A 23115-nucleotide genomic window follows, 5' to 3' on the forward strand; every position below is an offset into this window, starting at 1 on the left:
CATGAACAATAACTGTGTACTGTAGTCTTCTTCATGGGTAAATAAGGCATCCCCCTGAAAATAAGCCCTAGAGCATATTTTGGCCTTCCAAAAAAAATAAGACAGTGTCTTATCATCGGGGAAACAGGGTATAACTGTGCAGCAACCCCCCAGCTCTGACACCAGTGTTGTCTGCTTTTACCAGATTAGATGCATTGCAGCAAGGTCAGCTTCATTGTAACATTTGTGTGAGATCTTACCTTTTGAGAACAAAGAAAAGGCTGTCTTCTGTAATACAGGTTACAGGAACAGCGGTTAAAATTTTAACAAATCATAAGAGCTTTGTTTAGGAACAAAAAACATTTGAAAATAAAGTAAAAAGAAAAAGTCCACACAGCTAATCCAACTATTCAACAGTTGTACAGACTACTCCGCTGTACTGATATTGCTTACTCTGATTTTACCTTTCACAGGGTGGATTAGGGGCTGCTGACAGTCATTTAGAATCTAATCATATCCTAGTTGATTGTCATTTATCATCATCTCTACCATTCCTCCTCAGCATTACTGTCACTGTCCCATCCCTTTCCTTCATTGGATTTCAGTCCTTTCAAGCTTGGAGGCTTAGCAGCACCGTGATGTTTTCAGGAAAGCTTTGTACAGTACCTTGCTGGTTCACAATTGTGCATGGAATGAGAAGTACAGAAACAAAGTAATGATGTCCCTGGGTCTACAGCAAGGTATGTAGTGTAAGGTATGCAAAACCTGATTTCCTATAGCTCTCCAAGACTGGAGAAGATAGACTATCATTGGAAAATCTGGGTAGTCAAGAAAACATCAACATCTTAAAATCATTTGCTTTTGTTTGGCAAATGTTTTCAGTCTTGGACTAGATCTATTCCAGGTTTTCTTCATCACCCAGGTCCACACATGATAGTTTATATTCTCAAATCAAAATCTAAGTCTGATCCAAATCGGGCCCGTAGTAGTGAATAACTCTTCACTGTTACTCATCCTGTATTGGAAACCATTGTCCAAATATTTTTTTTACAAATATGTTATTGAAAATTTTTAAGATAACAACAAACAGGATATCTATAAAACATACAGAAATATGACAGATTGTCATATTAGCTGCATTATTGTGTGTCTTTTATATCTGCCTGGAGTTCAGCTTTAAGAAAATGACATATATTTTGGGTTTGAAGACTGAGTTTCCACATCTGTGGTGAGTAGAAACCAGAAGTTCCCTGATAAAAGAAATGTAACAGAAATGCTGCTCTCAGAACTCCAAGGTCTCTCTGACAGGCAGGAGCTGTATGAGTTGGTTCCTATCTTATCGTACTCCTCTGGATAAGCACAGCTGTAGGAGTAAGTGGCACAATGGGCACAGTGGCACTGGCCCTGCTCATTTTAGCAAGCTTTACAGATGGTGAGTTCCTGACTTTAGAGATACAAAGCAGCATTTATTGTATTACTATTTTTAAATCTAATGTCCTAGTTGTTTTAGGAGAGGCCATCGAACTCTGGTTACCAATTGGATTTTACAAACTGATTATTGAATGATTATGAATATATTTGACATTCATTGCAATGCAACCTGTATGCAAATGAAGAGTATGATGGGTCCAATCTGTAGTTTTAAAGGAGAGGAAGCAAAAGATTTTTATTTACTGGAGATGTGTTCAGATCTTTCACTTTTGTTAGTATACTCATGCAATGGCAGAGATTAAAAATTGAATTGTGAGATAAAGGTTTGACTGCTCATCCGCTGCACTGTATAACCATAAGAAATCTATGTGTGTGTGTTACTATTCCACAAATTTTGGTATCATCTGGTGCTGAATTATGTATGACAGTCACATCTATATGCGACTCATACAATTCTCTGATTGTATGATAATGTTTGCAAACACATGTTGATCTACTTTTATTACAGCCAAGTATTGCCAGAATAATTAAAGCATTTTTTTCTGACAAATTTTAAAAACAGTCTAACAGTACAAGATAATGAGTGACAGTGATTCTTCATGCTACAAAACTCACATTTCAGTTCCAAAAAGATGGTTTTTCTCCAGCCACCTCTAGCACTTTCTGTACATTTGTCTACCGATTATTATTATTATACAGTATTAATATAGCGCCATCATATTACGCAGCGCTGTACAAAGTCCATAGTCATATCACTAACTGTCCCTCAAAGGGGCTCACAATCTAATGTCCCTACTATAGACATATGTAATTAATGTAGTCTAAGGTCTATTTTAGGGGGAAGCCAATTAACCTAACTGCATGTTTTTGGGATGTGGGTGGAAACCGGAGTACCCAGAGGAAACCTACGCAGACACAGGGAGAACCTGCATCGGTAGGGAGAACCTGCATCGGTAGGGAGAACCTACCGATCCCTGTGATCCTGCAATGGCATTAGACTCCTGGCTTGATGTTTTTCCTTGTTTATCTTTTTTCTTTGACAGTAGTCCAAGGAAGTTTTACTTTTAAGGGTTACCTGAGCCATTAGAAATTTGTGCTTCTCAGGTCAGTTATCACTGATACCATTGATTGTTTTGGCTATCTGTAAGGTTGACATTCTTGTCCCTGGCCTGGAATGTAACAGACATTTGTTTCACTGACCACCACTCTAATATACTGCTGTTGACATTGTTATTGTTGTCAGGAGTTCCCTAAGACTGGTCTAAGGTGTATGGTGCACCTCTTTTCGGTAGCCATAGCAGACCATGCAACTTCTCAGAGGCCCTAAACTACCTGGCTGCTCAATGATTATGGCAGGTAGTAATGTTATTCATCAATCACGGCTTTAAATAATGAATATACATATAGTTTAGAATGCTCTTTAGGATGTTTATGAGTTTGGTTTGTTTTCTGTATCAGGAATTGTATTTGAAGAAACAGAGTAGCCTTTTTATGGTTTTGTTTTCAGCCCCTTTCCACAGTTCCAGTACTACCCCCAGACATCACAGTGTATGTGGCTACCAATATGGCATGTATCAAAGATTATTTGACATCTATTTTACATTCACAAATCGTTTCATCTTTCTAATTGATAATAGGAGTGCTGCCTTTCTGTGAAGATGCACACCCTTAACCAAGCCCTAACGGCTCTCTTTGTAAAATGTTAATTTTTATAATAAAAAAATATACCCTCAGCTAGGAGTAAATTGCCATTTCAATTTTCTGTTGAAAAGATTTTTTTTGAATTGCAGATGCTGTGCATCTATTTCCATAATGGACCCACTTCTTAACACTTAGATCACAGATGCCTCCTAAGATTTGAAAGTGGGTCCAATCCTTTAAGCTTCTTTGTGCATGTGCCCATTTTACTGTTCGATTAGGAATCTTGACCTGTACCATTCATTTAACCAGACATTAATCTATCAGTACTAACAAGTGTGTTGCTGAACAAAGAGATCCTAAAAAAATATGTTTTTCAAATTTCTATTATATTTCTTTCAAAGTGAAGAATATTTTTGCACATGGATTTCTAGACTGCAATCAGAACTTTTGAAACTTTGGCTCAACCAATTGCTCAACCATAAGTCTGGTATTTATCATATATGCAGTATGTAACTTGAAACATGATACACTTGAGATGTACATCCTTGTTGCTTTATCCCTCCTTTCTAATTATTTGGAATATAGGAAAAGGACAAAATGGTACTGAATGAGATATAGCCAGATAATCATCACTTGTAGTCAAGGAATTGTACTGTATAATTTAATATTGTCCGGCCAGCAAAATACATTTCTTCCAAATATGACACACTAATGAACTTATTCTACAGCATTATCATTTTCCAATTGTACGGACAGTTAAGTGGTAATTTAAGGCCAAGGTAAAGTTTAAAATATGGGTGGGTTACAAATTGGGACTGTCACTACTTAACTGTTTAGGGTGCAGTCTCCTGGTTTTCAATATTGTTCCTGGCTTTACAAAGTAGTGAGACAAGTGTACAGCTAGTGAAGTCTAAAATCTCTAGATACTTATTCTGCTTACTTGATCCAGGGCCTCTTACCAGTTCATCATATTGCCGAGTGCTATCACCTCCCCATGCCCCCCTTCCCCATCCAGTGCTGTACAAAAACACGGGCCTTACTGAATGCCCCTTGGTAATCATAACATTGTGAGATTGTCTCATCATAGCTGGTATGTATAACCAATCTTTTTTGACTAAAATGTTGCACTGGGTTTAAAAAATAAGGTGCTACAAAAAGTAGGTATTTTAAAGTGTAGCCACAAACCATTATCAGGTCAGACCAGTAAACATAATTTTTGATTGGATGCTATAAGTTACTACAATAAATAAAATGATGGTATCCTTAGGAAGTGAGTGACCAATTATGAACAGATTATGGTGCTTGGTATTCATTTAGGACAATGTCTGACGAACTATTTTATATGCAGAATTTTTGTAACAACTTTTTTTAGATTTGGCTTGATAGGGAATGATTAGAACATCTGCTCAGTTTCCCGAGAAAGAAACCTCCACCCACTTCCTGTTTTTCTAACCCTGGTCTTCTGAATAGAAAAAAAAGGAACACATCCCTAGTGTGGACAATGACTAAGGTAAAAACTGGACAGTGGTTCTAACCCTACTCCACTGCGTTAAAAATAATTGTTAGTTTTGTTGTCTGAGGATATTTCCCTATAAATTTCCTGTCCTGTCTGACACCCATCACATATAGGCAGAAGTTCTCTTTTAATCTTGATTACTCATCCAAAAGCGTTATACTCCCCATCCACTGCAAACAATATTATGCAATTTGCCCTTCTGACATTGCTTTAAACTGACAAGAAAATACTAAACCAAGGTGTGGCTCCATGTGATCAACATAGTTCTTCTGTACATATATTAATTTAATATTTGCTATAACATACAAACTTTTCATTATCATTAAAGTCACTCCAATGACAAAAATGTGGGGTTTTGTTTTTTAAAAATGTATTTGCTAGAACAAAGATATTATATACACAGAACACAATGGTTTTGTTGTACTTTTGTAAAGTGGTAGCTTGTCTGCTTGGCTTTTATATAGAAGAGAATAGTTATTCAATTCTGAAATGTTTCCCCTCTATTGTAAAGAACACACATTTTAATGACATAGTAATGTTTTGTTAATTATTGTTTACTAAGCAAATCAAGATGTAACCACAAAAAAAATCAAACTCTGGGTACCTTTTTTATGTAGTTAGAATATTTTTTTATTGTACATACTGTGGCAAGAAAAAGAATGTATTTAACTAGATTTGTCAGTTCAACATTATTAGACCAATAATCCTGTTAAATACAAGCACATTGCGGAGGATGCAGGTATGATGGTAACCCTTATGTTACCAAGGGTCTTCGTTATTTACCCTTAGCTTTGGTTTCCAAAATAAACAACTATATACAATAATGATGTGGGTAATTTACACACATGAATATTTTTATGCAGTATTTTAAAGATATAAAAAGTTTTTTTTTAAAAAGTGCAACTTTGACTTCGAGCTATTCAATACTGCAGAAAAACATTGAGCAGCTTGAAGGTAGCAGTTTTTACCTGCAAAGTGAAGCCACATGCTGGGTCTGATTTTTTAAAGCTGTCCAAGACTGGAGAGGATACACTAACAAATACCAAATTACTTTTAAGAAATCCATTCCAGGTTCGCTGGATCACCCAGCTTCACTAATGAAAGTGTATCCTCTCCAGCCTTGGAAAGCTATAATAAATCAGGCCCACTGTATTGATGTCACATTATCAGGGACACCAATTGGTTTCTGATAGTCAAATATAACTAAAACTAATAAGTTTTTACATTTTCTATTTTTATTTTTTATATTATATATGTTTAAAATATAAATATTGTATTGTGGTTATAATAAATGTATTATTACTTTTATTAGTACAATTAAGAGTTGCACTAATAAGCGGATGGCACTAAGGATAAACACTGTTACGTGAAGGTGACAGTTACTAAATTATCTGACCCATTTTTTAATATGTTTCTATACAACAATTGAGCTAGAGATGGATGTCCTTGCATGCCTCAGATATCAGCTGGCTGATGCAGCAGCTCAAAGATACACAAAATAACCAGCTGGAGTAATGTCCTTCATAATCTCTTAACTATCTTTTGGGCTCTGAAGGATTTTAACAGGAATTATTTTGAAAAATTACACTTTTACCTTAAAATGAGTGAATGGTATACTTTAGATTAGACACCACAACATTTTTTATACAATTAATACATTTACATAAGAACATTTTACTTTTATAAGACTACCATAATTGAAAAGCAAAATGTAAGAGAAAAAATTAAAAATAAATCTGTTACACCTAATAGTGCATTTTTAAAACTCATTTCTTTAAATTATTTATATTTATTTTTAGTGTGCTTTTTTATATTTTACACTAACTATACAATCCATAATTACCTGTTTCTATCCACCCACTGTGACCAAAAAAAAAGTAATAATAGTAATAAGTAATAATTTTTAGTAAAAGTACTAATTTTTGCTTTTGACTTAAATGTGATATTTTTATATATTTATTATATTATATTTTTAAATAATATTATATTTATTGTAATATGTTTATTCAACTAAAAAACCTACTCCTCCACCCCAGGAGGTTCCTTTGCCAGCCATTCTCAAACCAATAATCTCCTAGCAGGAAGTGCACATGTTTATTTTTCTGTCTATTTTGTTAGACCAATATAATTTCAGTCACCTCCATAACAAATGTACACAATTCCCATTCTGTAATCCACATGTACCACACATTGAGTTTTCCTGGTAGGAAAGTCTTTGTATAAAAGGAGGTGTGTGGTACACTCTATGTATGATCAACAACCTGGTCAATTTGTGTGATGGTGATATTGAAACTCTATGCACGTTCTGTAGAATCTCATCTGACGTATCATCTATCAGCCCCTTTATCTGCCTCCAACATGATCTAGATATTACTTTATGCTTCACCCAAATTTCCCTTATCAAATAAAGGCAGATCTAAGAAACCAGTCCTTCATAATTTAGCTTCACTGTGTTATCATGGCATAAGTTTCTCTGGCTCCTAGGCTAAAACCTGACAGCTGATTTCCTTGCCTCTGTGGCTAGTAAGGGCATAGCCTGGCCCCATTCAAATTAGGAATCTATGAACTTTTGTTTTCTTAGGAAGAGATTCAGATTCCCATACATGTCTATAGAAATGCAAAATCTGCTTGAAGCAGGTCAAATGCAGGTCAGACATAGGAAACTGTGTTTCTGTAGGGAAACTAAGCAGGGCTGACAACTTTTACACACATTGTTAGCACAATTTTTGTGGCAAAATTCTTGTCAAACATTTTATGATGGTTCATGTGCTGTGAGCTGAGATCACTCCTAATACATTTACACCAGTCATGGGCAAACTACGGCCCGAAGACTGTATACAGCCCAATAGGGATGTTTCCCCTGCCCTTTGGGTGGTCCGCAGCTCTGGGCCACCTCAAGCCGGGTCAGAAGAAGGACCCCGCTGGGGAGGTGCACCGGCCAGACCTGCGGAACACGTCCCCCGGATCTGAGCCTGCAATGGGAGAGTGGGCGGGGTTATGCCATCATGACGTCAGGTTCAGTGGTGTTATGATGGTATATCCCCGCCCACTCTCCCATCAGCCGGGCCCCTCTGTCAAATTTGATTTCAGATTGTGGCCCTTGACTAAAAAATTTTGCCCACCCCTGATTTACACTATAGATGTTTAATGATAAAAGCTGGCTTTATGGGTGTCTGTTTAAGGGAATAAACTCATATGCTTAGCCAGTACCCATACACGTGTTTATACTAACAATATTCAAATTAAAAACCCTTATCAATCACTGCCATTCTAGAGCAGCATGCTATCTGTATCCTGGCATCCACTTCCTGTCTTTCATTGGCCATCTTGAGCCTCTTTGCCTAAACATCATTTCTTCCATACTGGAAAAGATACACTTTCATCAGTGAACCTGGGTGATCCACCAAACCTGGAATGAATCTGGTTCAGTATTAAAAACATTTGCTAATATCATTCCAGGTTTGCTGTATCACCAAAGTTCACTGATAAAAGTGCATCTTCTCCAGCCTTTGAGCTTTAATAAATCTGGCCTATTGTGTCAATAATTTTGATGACATTTATGGCCAGAGCAAGTCACCATTTCTGGTCAGTGGAACCTGCAGAGATTCCCTAGTGACAAAACAGCAGGCAATAGGATCATAATAGTATCCAGTTGTCACTGCCCCAAGAACTGCTGGGGGCATTTTGCTCTTCCTACTTCCTTAATTCACTCCAGACATAAAACACAGAATTATGAGGCAGTCTGAAGATGTGTATTTGATTTGTAGGTTTTACAGTTTATGCGCCTGCCATCTTGGGTCCAAGGGAAACTAAAATTGAAATCAGTTATGGGTATGGTTTTTGAGATATGGATGAAAACTCCTGCCCCAGATGATGCCTGAATAAACATTGAATTTACATTCAAGCTGTTAGGAGCAGAATTATGTAGGATATTTGAAGATAGCTAAAGCAGTGTTTAATGTAATTTTGCAATCATTGGGAAGAAAGCTTTGAACTTTGTGACTGCTGACAATGCTGTCCCTGTCTCATTGAATCAGCGTAAGTGGTGCTTTGCTCCCAATCCTTATATTGTGCAAATGTCAGAGGTAGTGAAGTGAAGAAATATTTTTAAACGGTCTAGAAGGTCATTTACAACACAATATAACACAATACAACTCAACAGAAAACAATGAAAATTACAAGGTTTTAACCCTTACAAACTACCCAACCCGATCAGAAGTTCAGATATGACCCCAGCGAAAACAAAGATAAAGCTCTTTAAAGAGGAACTAAACTGAAAAGTGCCTTAAACAAAAAAAGAAAATACACTTACCTTCAACCTCGCAGCCCTGTTGATCGGTCTGAAGGTGTCTTCCATCGGGTCCCACGTTGTCCCAGCGTTCATTTCCGAGCTGGCGCGCCGGGCGGCGCCATCTTCGCCTCTTTTTCCTGGTTCTTCTTCCTACTTCACTTGTCACTGCGCATGCATGAGATTACCAATCTTTTTTCTTTTCACCAAAAGGCTCCTTCTGCGCATGCCCGAGATGCTAAGGCATGCACAGAAGGTCCTCCCAAGAGCCTCCCGGAATGCGTGACGTAGCTATTCCAGGAAGCATTGCGCTCCCATTCATTCTTGATTGCCTAGGTGGGGGTGTTGGACTTAAAAACAACCTAAACAAACCTTGTCTACAAAAGGTTGTCTACCCTTTTATGTAAAGTAAAATTTCTGAGTTTAGGTACGCTTTAAAATGTATTAATCAGGAACTTTGATGACCACAAAGGTTTAGATCTTTCCAAAGGTATCCCAGTAGACAGTCATCAACAAACCATTGGAACATTTCTCCTCTCTTCCTGTTTTGGTGATGGCTTTAACATTTTTGTGTTTTCCATCACCTTCCGTACCCTTGATAGTACTGACCCGGGACAAACAATGAATCCTGACAAGGGTCACATCATATTGCTATTCTAATAAAGCACACAGGTAAGCATAAAAGTAAGCATACATTATGATGGTAACATTTTCATGATGGTAACATTTACAAAAAATGATCATTTTGACTTTAAGTTGGACTACAGTTTAACAATGTGTAATTTTTAATGTACGATTGGTAGAGCACATTTTTATGTGAAGAAAAACGGTCTTGTTCCTTCTTGTGACCACCTATTTAAACCTCACTTACTATAATCTAACAACGATACTTGAGGGAAGTGGTTTATTATACCTTTGCATCTCAGGTCATCTAAGGTCACTGAAAAGTAACTTTGCCAAAATCAGGTCAGCCGTGGGTCCATGCCTGGATTCCCATTTTTCCTGCTGTTTTATCTAAGACATTGGATTGGTAGAGTCTGGAGGGAGTTTTGCAGAATTATTAGTCAGTACATCTATTGTTACATGGTTGTAGTTGCTGCAGGGGGTATGTTAGAGAACTTTACATGTTCTATAAATAATTGTTCCTTTTTCATTCCGCTTCCCTTATTGACTTGCCAGACATCCTGTCAATTGACTACCATGTTTTCTTGGTTAAAATGAGTCACTGGAAATGTAGATGGCAAAATCATTACAAAAAAAAAGAATATGTTTTACCCAGTAGTTTATCTTTTTACTAGAAACTTCACTTGTGTTAAAAAATTTATAAAACAGTTTTAATGAAACATAGGCCAGGTAAAATTGCAGCAGCTGGGATTTTTTTTTTTGTGTACTTATGGCAGCAGTATTGATTTACTAGCAATGGCATCCAGAATTTTCATTACCCTACTCTTGCAATTTCAACTAAAAGTGATTGGCCAGTAGTGCCATCTGCAAAGTCTTAGCCTGATAGGATGATAATTATCTCATGTCCAGGTGTACCTGGTAGATTAAAGAATACTACTTTAATATATTGCAGATTGCCGGTCCTTAGATGTGGAGGCTGTATTAATTTATTTTGTAGTGTTTATCCTCTGTTATCACTTGTTATCATGTGCCAGTCACTTACTTCCTGCACTAGGTTGGTAATGCTCACTCTCTGTCTTGTATCTATGAAAGAGCAGAGTTGTCATCCAGAGACAAGTGATTTAGAACTACCTAACAACTCCCCCTCTCCTAATTTTTAAACTAAAAAATGTGGATGTGATAGAGGGAGAAACAAAACCTTAAGCCTGAAGACTGCCTAGCAGCTCCAAATGTACACAGGTTTGGACCAAATCAGCTAGGTATTCAAGACAGAATAACTGATCCACTTATTTTTGTAGTTCAAAACAAACTGAAACTGGAATAATGTATCACTTTTTTAACCAAAATAAGCAAAAATACAAAAAACTAAAGTTCCACAAAACACTACCATAATAAGCAAAAGAATAAAATTACACAGAACATTCCAGAAGATAAAAAGACTTATCCAAAGGGTGGGTTTAACACCTCCATCCTAGGGGATGTTATCAGAGTTCACCCAAAAGACTTCCTATAAAAATACAAATTGACACCTTACTGTAAAATATTTGAAAAACATTATAAGCAATCCTTCACAGAGTGATGAAAACCACAGTGGAAAAATGTGGTAACAAAACACATGTGCTACATTCCCAGGAAGCAATAGGGGGATAACATATTAATTCCCATTAATTCCTAATGCTTGATGTTGTAACACTTTTGCAGCAATTGATCTGCTTGTTCAGACCAAGATTTATATGTTGTCATAAGCAGGAAGTTTTTCAGTTAATTCTCCACTTAGTTAACCTCCTTGCAGTTAAGCCCGACCTTCGCTCGGGCAAAAAAAAATTGCAAGGATGGTTAAGCCCGAGATTTTTCACATCCTTACTTACCTGGTCCCCCTGTGCTCATCCAGCGTCGTCCTCCATCGATCATCATCTGCCGATCTCTCCAGCGTCGGGTGCCTTCGTCGGGTGCCAGCGGGACCGGTAAGAAGCCGGCCGGCATCTTGTGTTCCGCTGGCCGGCATCCTGTGATCCGCCGGGCCAGCGGATCACAAGATGCCGGCCGGCGGAACACAAGATGCCGGCCGGCTTCTTACCTGGTCCCACTGATTGTCCCACGTCCTTCTCGTTCCAGCGCCGGATGATCTCTGCAGGGAGAAGCCGTCCGGCGGAGAAAAAAAAAACGGACGGCTTCTCCCTGCGTGCGTGATGACGTCGGTGCGTGTGCGGGAAATTCAAACTGAAACTCATTCAAACATTTTGTATTGGATTCAATACAAACTCCTGTATTCAATCCAATACAAAATAATTCAAATAATTACAAAGTATATACCTGGTAAATTCAAACTGTCATTTTGTATTGGATTGGATACAAACTTGCGTATCCAATCCAATACAAAAAATAAAAAAAAATAAAATAAAAGTAAATAACTTGGAAATTCAAATTCTTATTTTGTATTGGATTGGATACAAACTCCCATATCCAATCAAATACAAAATAATTCAAAACAAACTCCAATAAATACACAATCAAAGTTTTAAAAATTGCAACACTAGGGAGGTGTTTTAGAATAATATAGTACTTTTCAATATACAGAGTTATTGCTTTTTCAGTATTTTCAGTATTTATGATTTGTTTACATTGCTGATTTTTGTGTTTTTCCTTTAATTTTATTAAAAGTATTTTTTTTTTTTTACATGATTGTGTGTTTCAAACATTTTTTATATTCATATTATCTACTAGAACCCCTGTTCGGACATATTTCTGTAAGTTACAGGTCTACAATTTAAAAAAAAATTTCATGAAAAACAGTGGATCACTTTTGGTACAGAAATCTAGACCTCAGTGTAACGCTTAGGTGGTTAAAGTGGAGATTAAAAACAAATATACAACTAGGTGAGGCACAAGGTAATTTTGTTTTGCACTTAATGAAGGTATAGGATTTTTTGTGGTATATTGCACAGGTCAAAAGGAATAGAGTAGGTGAGGTTTACTGTTAGGTTTTATGTACATTTGCAAGATACAGACTTCACTATCGGCTTTAAATAATCTTAGTGTCACCAATTATGATTGCCTTTGGCATAGTACACATGGGAAGATTTTCACTTCTGATCTGATCATGGATCCCATCAAATATTTGGTTTGCTTGGCACTCTATATTGAATTCAACAGCAGATTATTCGTAAGCAACTTTTATTTGGTAATCGATCGACCGTGAAGTGATCTGATGTGTTGGTAAATATAAACCAAAAGTCAAGTTAAGCACCTTTACCTGTAGGATATGCCTATGACTTCAAAGTACTAAGAAAGAAATAAATAGTAAGTACAAAGTTGTACATACTTTGCTTCCTCAGGCAACTAAGACAGGAGGCAGCTGTAGGTCCAGTGCTACAGAGGGCAGCTGGGTTATCTATGGGCAGCTAAAAAAAATTTAAGCTGACTATAAGCTAGTGGACCAAAGCTCCAGGGATCTTATATTTTCCAACCCAAAAAATACCTTCCAATAGTCCACCACTAGGAAAGGTTTTTCCCTCTCCGAGAGAAAAGTCTCTCTGTCCCTTTTCTCTTAACAGTTCTCCCTCTTTTTGAGTGGACGTATGCACTATAAAAAACGAATTTTGGAGGTATGATGAGATACTTTAGTTTGGAGGGAGTGTCAAAGCACTTTTGCTAAAAGTTATTTTACAGTTCAGGCCTTTTAAAACTCAGATTAATGAAGTAACATATATTGCTTTTACTTGCATTATTATGTTACATGGGAGTTTTGTACTTGCAGTTATGGGTGTTCTCTATATGCAAAGAACAGAGAGGTTTTTCATAGTTCACATAGGAACTTTATGGGTACATTAAAATACACTCCAATATTTAAAGGCAATGCCCTAAAAGCAAAGACTGTTGGCCTGTTGGGACATAACAGTCAAAATCATACTGGTTTATTGTCCATTAAACAACTTCACTTGTGTAGATAACTCTAAATATGAAAATGCTGAGATAGATCCACATCATCAGGTGGGAAAATGTATCTAAAAACAATTATGGAGTGAAAAAATACAATTATTAGAACCCCAGTAGGTATACAATTCTGCCAACGGGCTATTGATACAGAATGTATTTATCACCTATTATAATAAATCTTTCTATATTAAAGAAAGAAGTTTGCCAGGGATGACTTCAACTGTAGCTGTGGGGTGGGGGCACTGGAAGCCTAGTAAGGGCTGTCAATGTGAAGGAAGGGCTTGCTGGGAGGGGTGCAAGGGGGAAGTGGGGTATCCCAGAGGTCTTTGGGCTCTGCAAATGTGACATTAGAGCTGGGAGGGGGATATGGCAAAAGGTAAAGTCTGTTTTGAGTGCCTCTTGGGGGCTCATCTGCCTGTGGACGTGCATGAAAAAATATGGATTGGAGAGTATGTTGACATTTTTGCACTTTTGCCATTGGAACACTTTAATGTCAGGAAGGCCAAGTTGGGGGAAGGTATGGGGCCGGGGGAGGATAAGGCATTGATGCATTTTATTCCTCACACTGTTCAAAATTGGCTTCAGGTGTTTGCAATTTTAGCGAGCATCATTGAGGAGAAGGAGACGGAAAAATACTTGGTTTTGTTCCACTACCTTTATGCGATTAATGAGGCCCATAAATTTTATGAGGGGGTAGCCTTGTTAAGACATAATGAGCAATTTAGGCAACAGAAGGCAATTCACCTGGAAATTATTATCACAATTAGATTACATTATATAAAGTAGATTACAGCTGGGGGTTCTGACTTTGCAGGATCTTTGGCAGGAAAAGATTTTGAAATTTGTTGGAATCAGGGTTTTCTGAGGGGTTTACAATTCCTGTAGGTTATCCGCAGTCCCTCTGCAGTCACATAACTTGAAGTCAGCACTGCAAAATCCTAATGTGATCACGGCCAAGGAAGTGGAGCTGGGGCACATTGCAGGTCCATTTACAGAGCCACCTTTGAGCAACCTGGTTGTCCCGCCATTGGGGGTGATTCCTAAGAAGGAGCTCAACAAATTTTGTATGATTCACCACTTGTCTTATCCTAAAAGGGTTTCTGTGAATGTGGCCATCAATTCATAAATATGCAGGGTGGCAAATACTTACTTTGATGTGGTGGTGGCTTGGATTTAAAAATTTGGTTGAGGTTGTTTGATAGTAAAGTCATCCAGGTAGTTGTTACTTCTTGGGTTGGAATGGTAGGCATTCTTTTTTTGTGGATAGGTGGCCCACTATGGGTTGCTACATTTACTTTGTGTTCCTTGAAGTTTTCAGTTCTTTTTCTGGAGTGTGTTGTTTGGGATGTTTCTGGTCTATATCAGTTTCAGTTCTATAATACATTATTTTGATGATTTTTTATGTATTGGCCCTCCTTGGTTGCACGTGTGTGCCAACTTATTGGGTCCACTTCAGAGGTTGTCGGCATGTTATGGGGTGCTGCTGACGGAGGATAAAGTTGAATTGCCTGCAACTAGGTATTGTCATAGACTCTGAGGCTATGGAGTGTAGGCTTCCTTAGGACAAGTTGGAGGACCTGCAGATGTTGGTGCAGAGGACGTATGGATTGCAGAAGATGAGGTTGCAAGAGTTAAAGTCACTTTTGGGAAAGCTAAATATGCATGCAGCTTTATGCTCATTAGGCAATTGTTATGTAGAAGGTTAGCCTATGCAAAGTTCATTTTGTGAGACTGACAAGGGAGCTACAGGATGATCTAGGAGTGTGGTTGCATTCTTTTGCAGATTTACAGTGATGGCGGAAGAGGTGGCCAATGACACCCTACATTTCTTCACGCATGCAGCAGGGTCAACAGGCTATGGGACTTATTTTCATGGTCATTGGAGTGCAGAGCCATGCTTGAGAGAGTGGAGGGGTTAGGAACTCTAAATTGGCATTATTAGACCTTTTTCACATAGTGGTGGCATTAGAACTGTTGAGTGAGGAATTGTGAGACAGGAGAGTGCACTTATATTGCAATAATTTGGGAGTGGTGTCTGCTTCTGCTTCCTCCCACCAGTGGTACACTTATTAAGGTATTTAGCATTTTTTTTTTTTTGCGGTGGGCGGTGCATGTCCTGGGAATTTAGAACAAACTGGTGGATTCTCTTTTTCGTTTCCAGTGGGACAAGTTCTAAGCATTGGCGCTGGCTGCAGAGAAGCACAGGACCTCTTGTCCTCCCAAGTTGTGGAGGATTTTGTGGCATTTTGATTTAGGATGTTAGGTCAGGAGGATGTCAGGAAAGGATTTGTTGTGCGGCAGGCGTTTAAAGCCTACAAGAGAGGCAGTTCACGCTGTGACAGGTAGTAGTTCGTGTCATTTGACATGCTGTTGCCTTTGTTGGGTGGGTTGGGATTGTGTGTTCTAATGCTTATGAGGCAAGTTAGTTTCAAGTTTTTTTTCTATGACATTCTTTGTGGCATTGCGGATTGGCAAGGTTCTCAGTCCCAGTAAGAGAGTGGTGGGTGGATTGGATTGTCGGGAGGTGCAATTGGAGGAACACAGATTCCAGTCAGCTTTTGAATACGGACAAGGTGGGCTGGGTTGTTGATTTGGAACTGCTCTGAACTACTGATGTCCTGTTGTAGGGGATAATGATGTGGGTTTGCAATCTATGCGGGAATTCGCAATATTAAGTTTGACTTCTTGCTTATAAGGATGACCATGCCGGATACAGTTTTTCTGTGGTCTATGGTGTGGATGGCTTGGCAGCATGCTAGGTCAGTTGACTGATGAACAAAGTCCGCATAAAGATTAACAAAGTGGTGAGGAGGTTTTGGTTTTCGATATAGGGGTTTGGTGCTAAGGCATCATAAGTTGAAGGAGCCTTTCTTGTACATTCAGGGGGATGGGGTGCATTTAAATGCACTAGGAATGGAATTTTGGTTCTTGAGCTTGCACAAGGGAGTGCAGAGGGCGTTGGAGGTGTGACGGTGCTCGCAAGTATAAGGAGTCATGCTTGTGGCTTGGTTACAGATCCACCAAAGGGAGTAAAGTTTTTTGAAGGGCAAAGGTATTCTTGTAATAAAAGGGCAATAAAGGTAAATTGTGGGGCGAAAATTTCATCTTCTCTACCCCAGGTCATGCATATGTAAAAAGTGTGACTATAGGTGGCATGGCAAATGTGAAGAACAAGATGAACAATAATGGAAAAAAAAGTTCACACACAAACAGTCTAAATAACCTATGAAATAATTATTTCAGTAATAATCATCTTTTTTTAGTTAATTTGTTTTATGCTTATTTTTTACTATTTACATCATGTAAGATTTCAAAAGTCTAATGAAAAATGTCTGTAAAAATGCAAATGTAGTTTCAACCCAACTTAGCTTTTAACAAATATTTTATCAAATATATATATATTTCACGATGATTTATTTTTACCAATAAAACATTTGACATTTAAAAGGCACTTTTCACAAAAAAATGTAAGATAAGATGGCGTGAAAGGAGAAGTCAGACCATGTAGATGTGAATAACTTCTCTATGCAACATGGTCCCTGTGTTTTACAAAATAAAATAGCATGTATAGGGTAAATAGTTCCCTCCCTCTGTCACTAGCCCTGATTTCCCACTTCCTCTTTTCCACCAATTCAGAAAGAATCTTGCTGAGGTATGAAAACTTGAAAAGTCCTCCTTCTAGAAGTTGTGGTTTTTCTTCTTGTAAACATTGCAAAATACAGTTCTTTTCCGCATATTGCAAGAGTAGGATTTAATTTTCAATGAAGATTATTCAAGCAGGGTTGAATATGGGTAGATTTAAAGTAATTTGATCAAAAAAATTTTCTGGATGGTGTATGTTGCAGGCTCAGATTGGAAATTGGAATTGGATCAGACAAGGTATAAACAGGTGTTATACTGAGAACTAAGACACAGCAGATGATACAGTAGTGTAAGTTTGGCTACCAGTACTACCTGACTACTTTGTACCAGATTTGTACCTAGCATATTACTAATGTCTGATGCTATTGCATTGGCATTTTTTAGAATCAGCTTTCGTTTACAAAGCCCCCTTGAGCTTGGGTCCTTACCTACTAATTATTTTGGTATATTTATTGAATTGTTTCAGGACAAATTTCTCTCTGAACTCAGTAATTGCTTTGTTTAACTAACTGTAAAGCTGCATACACAGGTGCAATTATTGTCATTGGAAAGGATCTTTCACGATCCTTTCCGACGACCAAGGACTGCACGATGCATGAACGAGGGCTGTACACACAACGCCATTCTGCTCTATAGAGAGGGGAGGGGGAGAACGATGGAGCGGCACCCTGCTGCACGCTCTCCCCTTTCTCTTGCATTAGGATCGTTCGTCGTCCATCGTCCGTGGATCCGCCAGGACGGTCGTTCGGAACATGGACGTCGGGCACTGTACACACGCCAGATTCTTGTCCAATATCAGCTCTGAGCCGATTATCGAGTGAGAACCATTGAACCTGTGTACGTAGCTATAGGAAAAGTGGAGCACAACTGCACCTAAGATAGTGATCCAATGGCATCACAAACATCAAGAACAATAAGCTATAGGTCATCTTGTAGATTGATCCCATTCTTCATGATATTCTTTTTTCAAGAAGATAAGTATAATATACCTCCTGATACATTTGTCTCTGATAAATGTCATTTCATCCTATATAAATTAAGGTATTTCCTCTGCTTTTTTGTCTAATATTTAACAGTTTGGTACTTACTGACAGTTTGTCCATTTGACTGTGGATATTTAGGACTGTGAATGTGTATTCTGAAAATGATACATTTTAGTAAAAATTGGTTGAAGAAAATAAAAGGCTAATGTCTGGTAAAAAAAAATCACTTACCCTTAGTACTTATCCCTTACCTAATAAAGGAAAACTAATACATTTACCACCTAGTAAAAAGACATGTTACAGACAAACAAACAAGATTGAAAAATTAGTTGAATAAAAATTAACACGTTTACATGGGTTACAGAAATATATACTTAGATACAAGAACCATTATTTAACAAAAACTCAATTTATTTAAACTTCTCCAAACAAATAACAATTGAAATCAGGTTTAGGGAATGGGTTTTGAAATTTTCTGAACATAAATTTGCCTGTTCCAACAAAAAAAAGCTTTAACATAAAATCAGTCCTTCCTGTTGGTTTCAGTTGTGTCAATCAGATCTCAAAGCCCTTGATTTTTTTCTGACCAGTGTTGTTTGCATCCCCACTTGCCCACTCGTTCACAAACAAAGCAGAACCAACAGTCCCAACCTAATTATTTACTCTTTATGAAAGTCTCTTTGTTTAAAGCTCTACCACCTTTTCATTTGGTCATGCATTGGGCCTGATTTAAAAATAGCTCTCCAGGACTGGAAAATATAGATTATCAGGGTGAGCCTAGGTGATTCAGCAATTCTGGAATGGATTTGGTCAAGTTTTGAAACATTTGATAAATCTCAGAAAATTATTCAAAGAAATCTATTCCAGGTTGACTGGATCACACAAGGTTCACCCATGATAGTCCATCTTCTCTACTCTTGGAGAGCTTTAAAAATTCAGACCCATTATGTGTGACATTTTTTTGGTGCATTAAATTGTCACATTTCATTGTCCATGCATGTATTTCTGGAAACATTAAGATCCAAATACATTTGCTTTTTATCTACTTTTGGTTTGACATAAGTTTTTTTTCAGCAATGCAAGCAAGTTTCACAAATTTTCTTTTCTTTTGCAGTTAATAGCATGCTAACATTCCAGCATTATCACTTAATTGCCTAATATTATTTGCAGAAATGATTCCTCAAGTGATGTAAATGCTTTCACTCCAACCCATGATGTCAAACAAAACTTTCATTTCCCTTTGTTTTTCGTTTTGCTTCTACCTTAACTTATAAAAAAAAATAGTATGTGTTCCAAATGTACATGCTAGAATACTAAAATAACAATAAAATATATAATAAAAGTAATACCATTACATAAAATAAACCTGTGCTTTGCACATGCAAAACAAAGCAACAAGCTTACTTTTACCACATCCCCAACTAGCTCTTTAGACTTACCTTTCTTTTATTCCTCCATCACCTACATTCACTCCCAGGAATAAAGAATGAACTGAAAGGTTTACCAACTACAAGGGGAGTGTTTGTCATTTAGTGTACCACACCCCTCAAATTTTAGACAAGAAAGAAGGTTTGCAAAATGTGTTTGTTTTTTTAGGTACTATTGGTTATTCTTGCACACAATCTAAAATGTATCAATATTATTTATTCTCATTTCTTAATAAAAACAACACTATTAGTTGCATATTACACCAAATGCTGAGGAGATTGAAAATGGAGTGTAGAATTTAAATAGGATAGAAAACAACATTTAACTGGGGTGGAATAGTCTGTTGATGTTTATAAAGATAGAAAGATTTTTCCCCCATCCTAAATATAACGTGTACCTATTGCTCTGCTCCTCCACCTCCGATATAAGGTGGTTAAAAGGTTTGGAAAATATTTTACAAGAATATATAACAACTATTTAGTTTTTAACTGAGAAATTGTTGGTCATTGGTGGTTGGTAATGGGCATCCCAAAAGATTCAAAATTATATATAGAAAATGTAGGATTTGTTCTTCTGATGAAGCTATGATAAGCAAAATGCTTCAAGATCAAAGCTTTTTTTATGAAAGGGGATTGTCAGAAAATTTGTAGATATAAGTTTTTGGAGATTACATTTTATACAAAATGCCTGGATTTACTAAGACGATTGCATATAACGTTGTTTTCATTGAGAAAGGAGAATAAATATTAATGATAAATTTTAGACTGTGTGCAAGAATAACCAATAGTACCTAAAAAAAAAACACAAAACACCTGTTGCAAACATTCTTTCTTGTCTTTATTGATCTTTGCCAAAGGGCACCCTAAAAATTCTGAGGCCAAAGGGAAAATAGTGTTATGGTTACATGAGACCAAAATCATCTCAATCAAAGAATCTTCTAAAGAAGTTAAACAGTAATGGTCCCAACACTGGACCGTGAGGTATACCACTAACAATCTTAGATCATTTAGATTATGAATCATTAGTCAGTAATAATTAAATACAGTCTTTAAGCTAGTTCTCTATTCATTTACAGATGGAATTTTCCAAAGGTATAGACCTGTACATGTGCACATGAACAATTTGTGAAGTTCTCTGTAAAATGGTTTTGCAAAGTTCAAGCAAACTAAAGTTTAAAGTCTAAGTTTTTTTTCTCTGTTTGACAACAAAAAAAGTATTCTATGTGGTTCTTTATGAAACAAGTAGCTTCCCTGTAGCTTGGTCTGTAATTACTTACTAAGACTTTGATTCTTAATTGTTTTGCCTTTATTTTGTCTGTTTCAGCACTACATCTACTTGCATTTGTTATTTATTTAGAGACTGTGGCAATTCTATCCACATTTTGAACTTGGACTCTACATTTTTTGCTCTGTGTATACGGAGCTGAAAAAAGGTGTTTTTTTAAATGTACTGTACATGCCTTTGTCTCCAGCCATCAACTCTTGTGAGGGGCCTACATATTCAAACGTTTTACTGTTAATGTATTTAAATATTTTTGGGGTTTTTTCTCTATTTTCATTAAGTTGTCATTTATTTTGAATTCCTGCAGTCTTGATTTCCTTTTTACATATTTATTTATAAATTGAATGTGATTCTGCACTTAAAATGTCATTTGTTTACTTCTAGCTGCTACTATAAAACAATAAACATAAATCTACTAGTTTTGCTATGTGTTTTAGACATATTTTGATATATAAGACCTGATGTATTAAAGCTCTCCAAGGCTGGAGAGGATATACTTTCATTAGTGAAGCTGAGTGTTCCAGCAAACCTGGAATGGATTTCTTAAAAGTAATTTGCTATCTGTTAGCAAATGTTTTCACACCTGGACCAGATTTATTCCAGGTTTGCTGTATCACCCAGCTTCACTATAGCTGTATTGAGTCCATTACAAAGATATCTTTATATAATATATATATAATTATATTATAATATATTATTTAAAGTGTATTTATATATATTTAAAGTGTATTAATAAATGTTTCAAATATTGGACATATTTGGTGAGTTATGCCTAAGAATTATAGGTCAACAATGTAAAATAAATTTCAATGCAAAAAACGTAACACTTTTTGCGTGGAAACAGAGAGAATTGGAACGCTAGGGGGGCTATAGTGGCTGAATGCAGTACCGCTTTCAGCCACTTTTTCCGGACAGAATCATACTACCAGGTAGGTTAAAGAGAATTTAGTGGTTAGGTATGGTAAGGTGTATACCCACCTAACCACTAAATTCTCACTATGGTATTGGTTTACCGTATTATGGCTGTAATGGCCATATTATGCAATTTTATTGGTATTTTTTTGTAATATTGAAACTTGCCAGTAGCTGCAGGATTTCCCACCCTCGACTTTTACTTGAGTCAATCAATTTTTCCTGTTTTCCAAAGTAAAAATAGGTACCTGGGCTTATACTCGGATCGAGTTATACGCCAGTATATACAGTAGTAAGAATTTACATTACATGGCATAAATCAATGAATACGTTCCATCCTGTGTCCATGGTTCAGGTTGTTAGTTGAGTAATGGTGCAAAAATCCTTTCTTTGCATGCGTTAAGCCTCTTGATACCAACAGAGTGCCATCCTAATGCTACAGAAGTACCTGAATATGGCCACTGGCTAAATGCAGCCATGCAGACCATACATAATAGGCATATGATACAATAATGATTTGCACAGCAAAATAAGTTTCTATCAAATTGAATTTGTATTGAGCTGAATGACCAAGAGCTGACCGCAAGAAAGAGCCACATGATAACTATATATAGATTTTCCCTTACTTCCCAAAAGTTGTGGATGCATGGATAGCAATAAAAACATTGTTAGAAGTTCCAACAATAGCTGACGCTACTAAAAAAGTTTGTTTATGTTTGTGATATTTGAGGAGGGATTTTTTCCATTCAGATCTGATAGGATGTGAGTGGAAATTCCCCCAATCAGGACACAGATAGTAATAAAAACCCAGCATAAATTGTAAACATTTCATGGTCTACCCAAAACAAAATATACCATTTTGGCTAGACTTGTAATTTAACTTGGACATTTAAAGCTTTCTATTCTGTACTGGTAAAAATGTTATTTTGTATTGTGTTAACAATTACACTTTTTTTTTTCAGGCATAACTTCCTTGGTAATCGAGCCTCCTAGAACTGAAATAGTGATACAGGAGGGTGAACCTTTAACTTTATCATGTTCTGGAAATGGAAATGTTAAATGGAATCTCACAAAAATTCAACAGAAATACTTTGAACCAGTAGATAATACATTGCAAATACTGAAAGCCTCATACAAAAACACTGGAACTTACAAATGCAGCTCCAATACAACAGAACAAGCATCAGTGCATGTCTTTGTAACAGGTAATATGAATACTCTGAAACACAAATTTACATGCAGCTAACAATGCACATACAGTTACAATGTTCACTATTCAGCCTATTATAGCAAAGATCGTAGAAAAAAATATTATAAATGGACTTTAATATCGGTGAGCTATTTTGCAAATGCAAATCATTAAATAGTCTTTGAGAAGGTTACATGATGACATGGTGACACATAACCATGTTGAGATTTTACAGTATAACGAATGTATTTGGTAAAAAACAGCA

At 36.8% G+C, this 23115-nt stretch overlaps 1 protein-coding gene across 3 annotated transcripts in view; it reads left to right on the top strand.

Annotated features, from left to right (window-relative positions):
• Positions 1–682: 682 nt before the first annotated feature.
• The window catches only part of CSF1R (colony stimulating factor 1 receptor), a 55328-nt gene continuing 32895 nt past the window's right edge, over positions 683–23115 (top strand). Inside the window, exons 1-2 of one of the 3 annotated variants that reach the window (XM_072400569.1) lie at positions 683–719; positions 22624–22866. In XM_072400569.1, coding sequence (XP_072256670.1) covers positions 695–719; positions 22624–22866 — 268 coding nt within the window. In that variant the 5' untranslated portion in view covers positions 683–694. Of the gene's footprint in view, positions 720–1253; positions 1412–22623; positions 22867–23115 lie in introns of those variants that run through there. The other 2 variants (XM_072400566.1, XM_072400567.1) reach the window with 2 other exon arrangements.

The sequence above is a fragment of the Pyxicephalus adspersus genome, chromosome 2, assembly GCF_032062135.1.
Source record: "Pyxicephalus adspersus chromosome 2, UCB_Pads_2.0, whole genome shotgun sequence".
Lineage (NCBI taxonomy): Eukaryota > Metazoa > Chordata > Amphibia > Anura > Pyxicephalidae > Pyxicephalus > Pyxicephalus adspersus.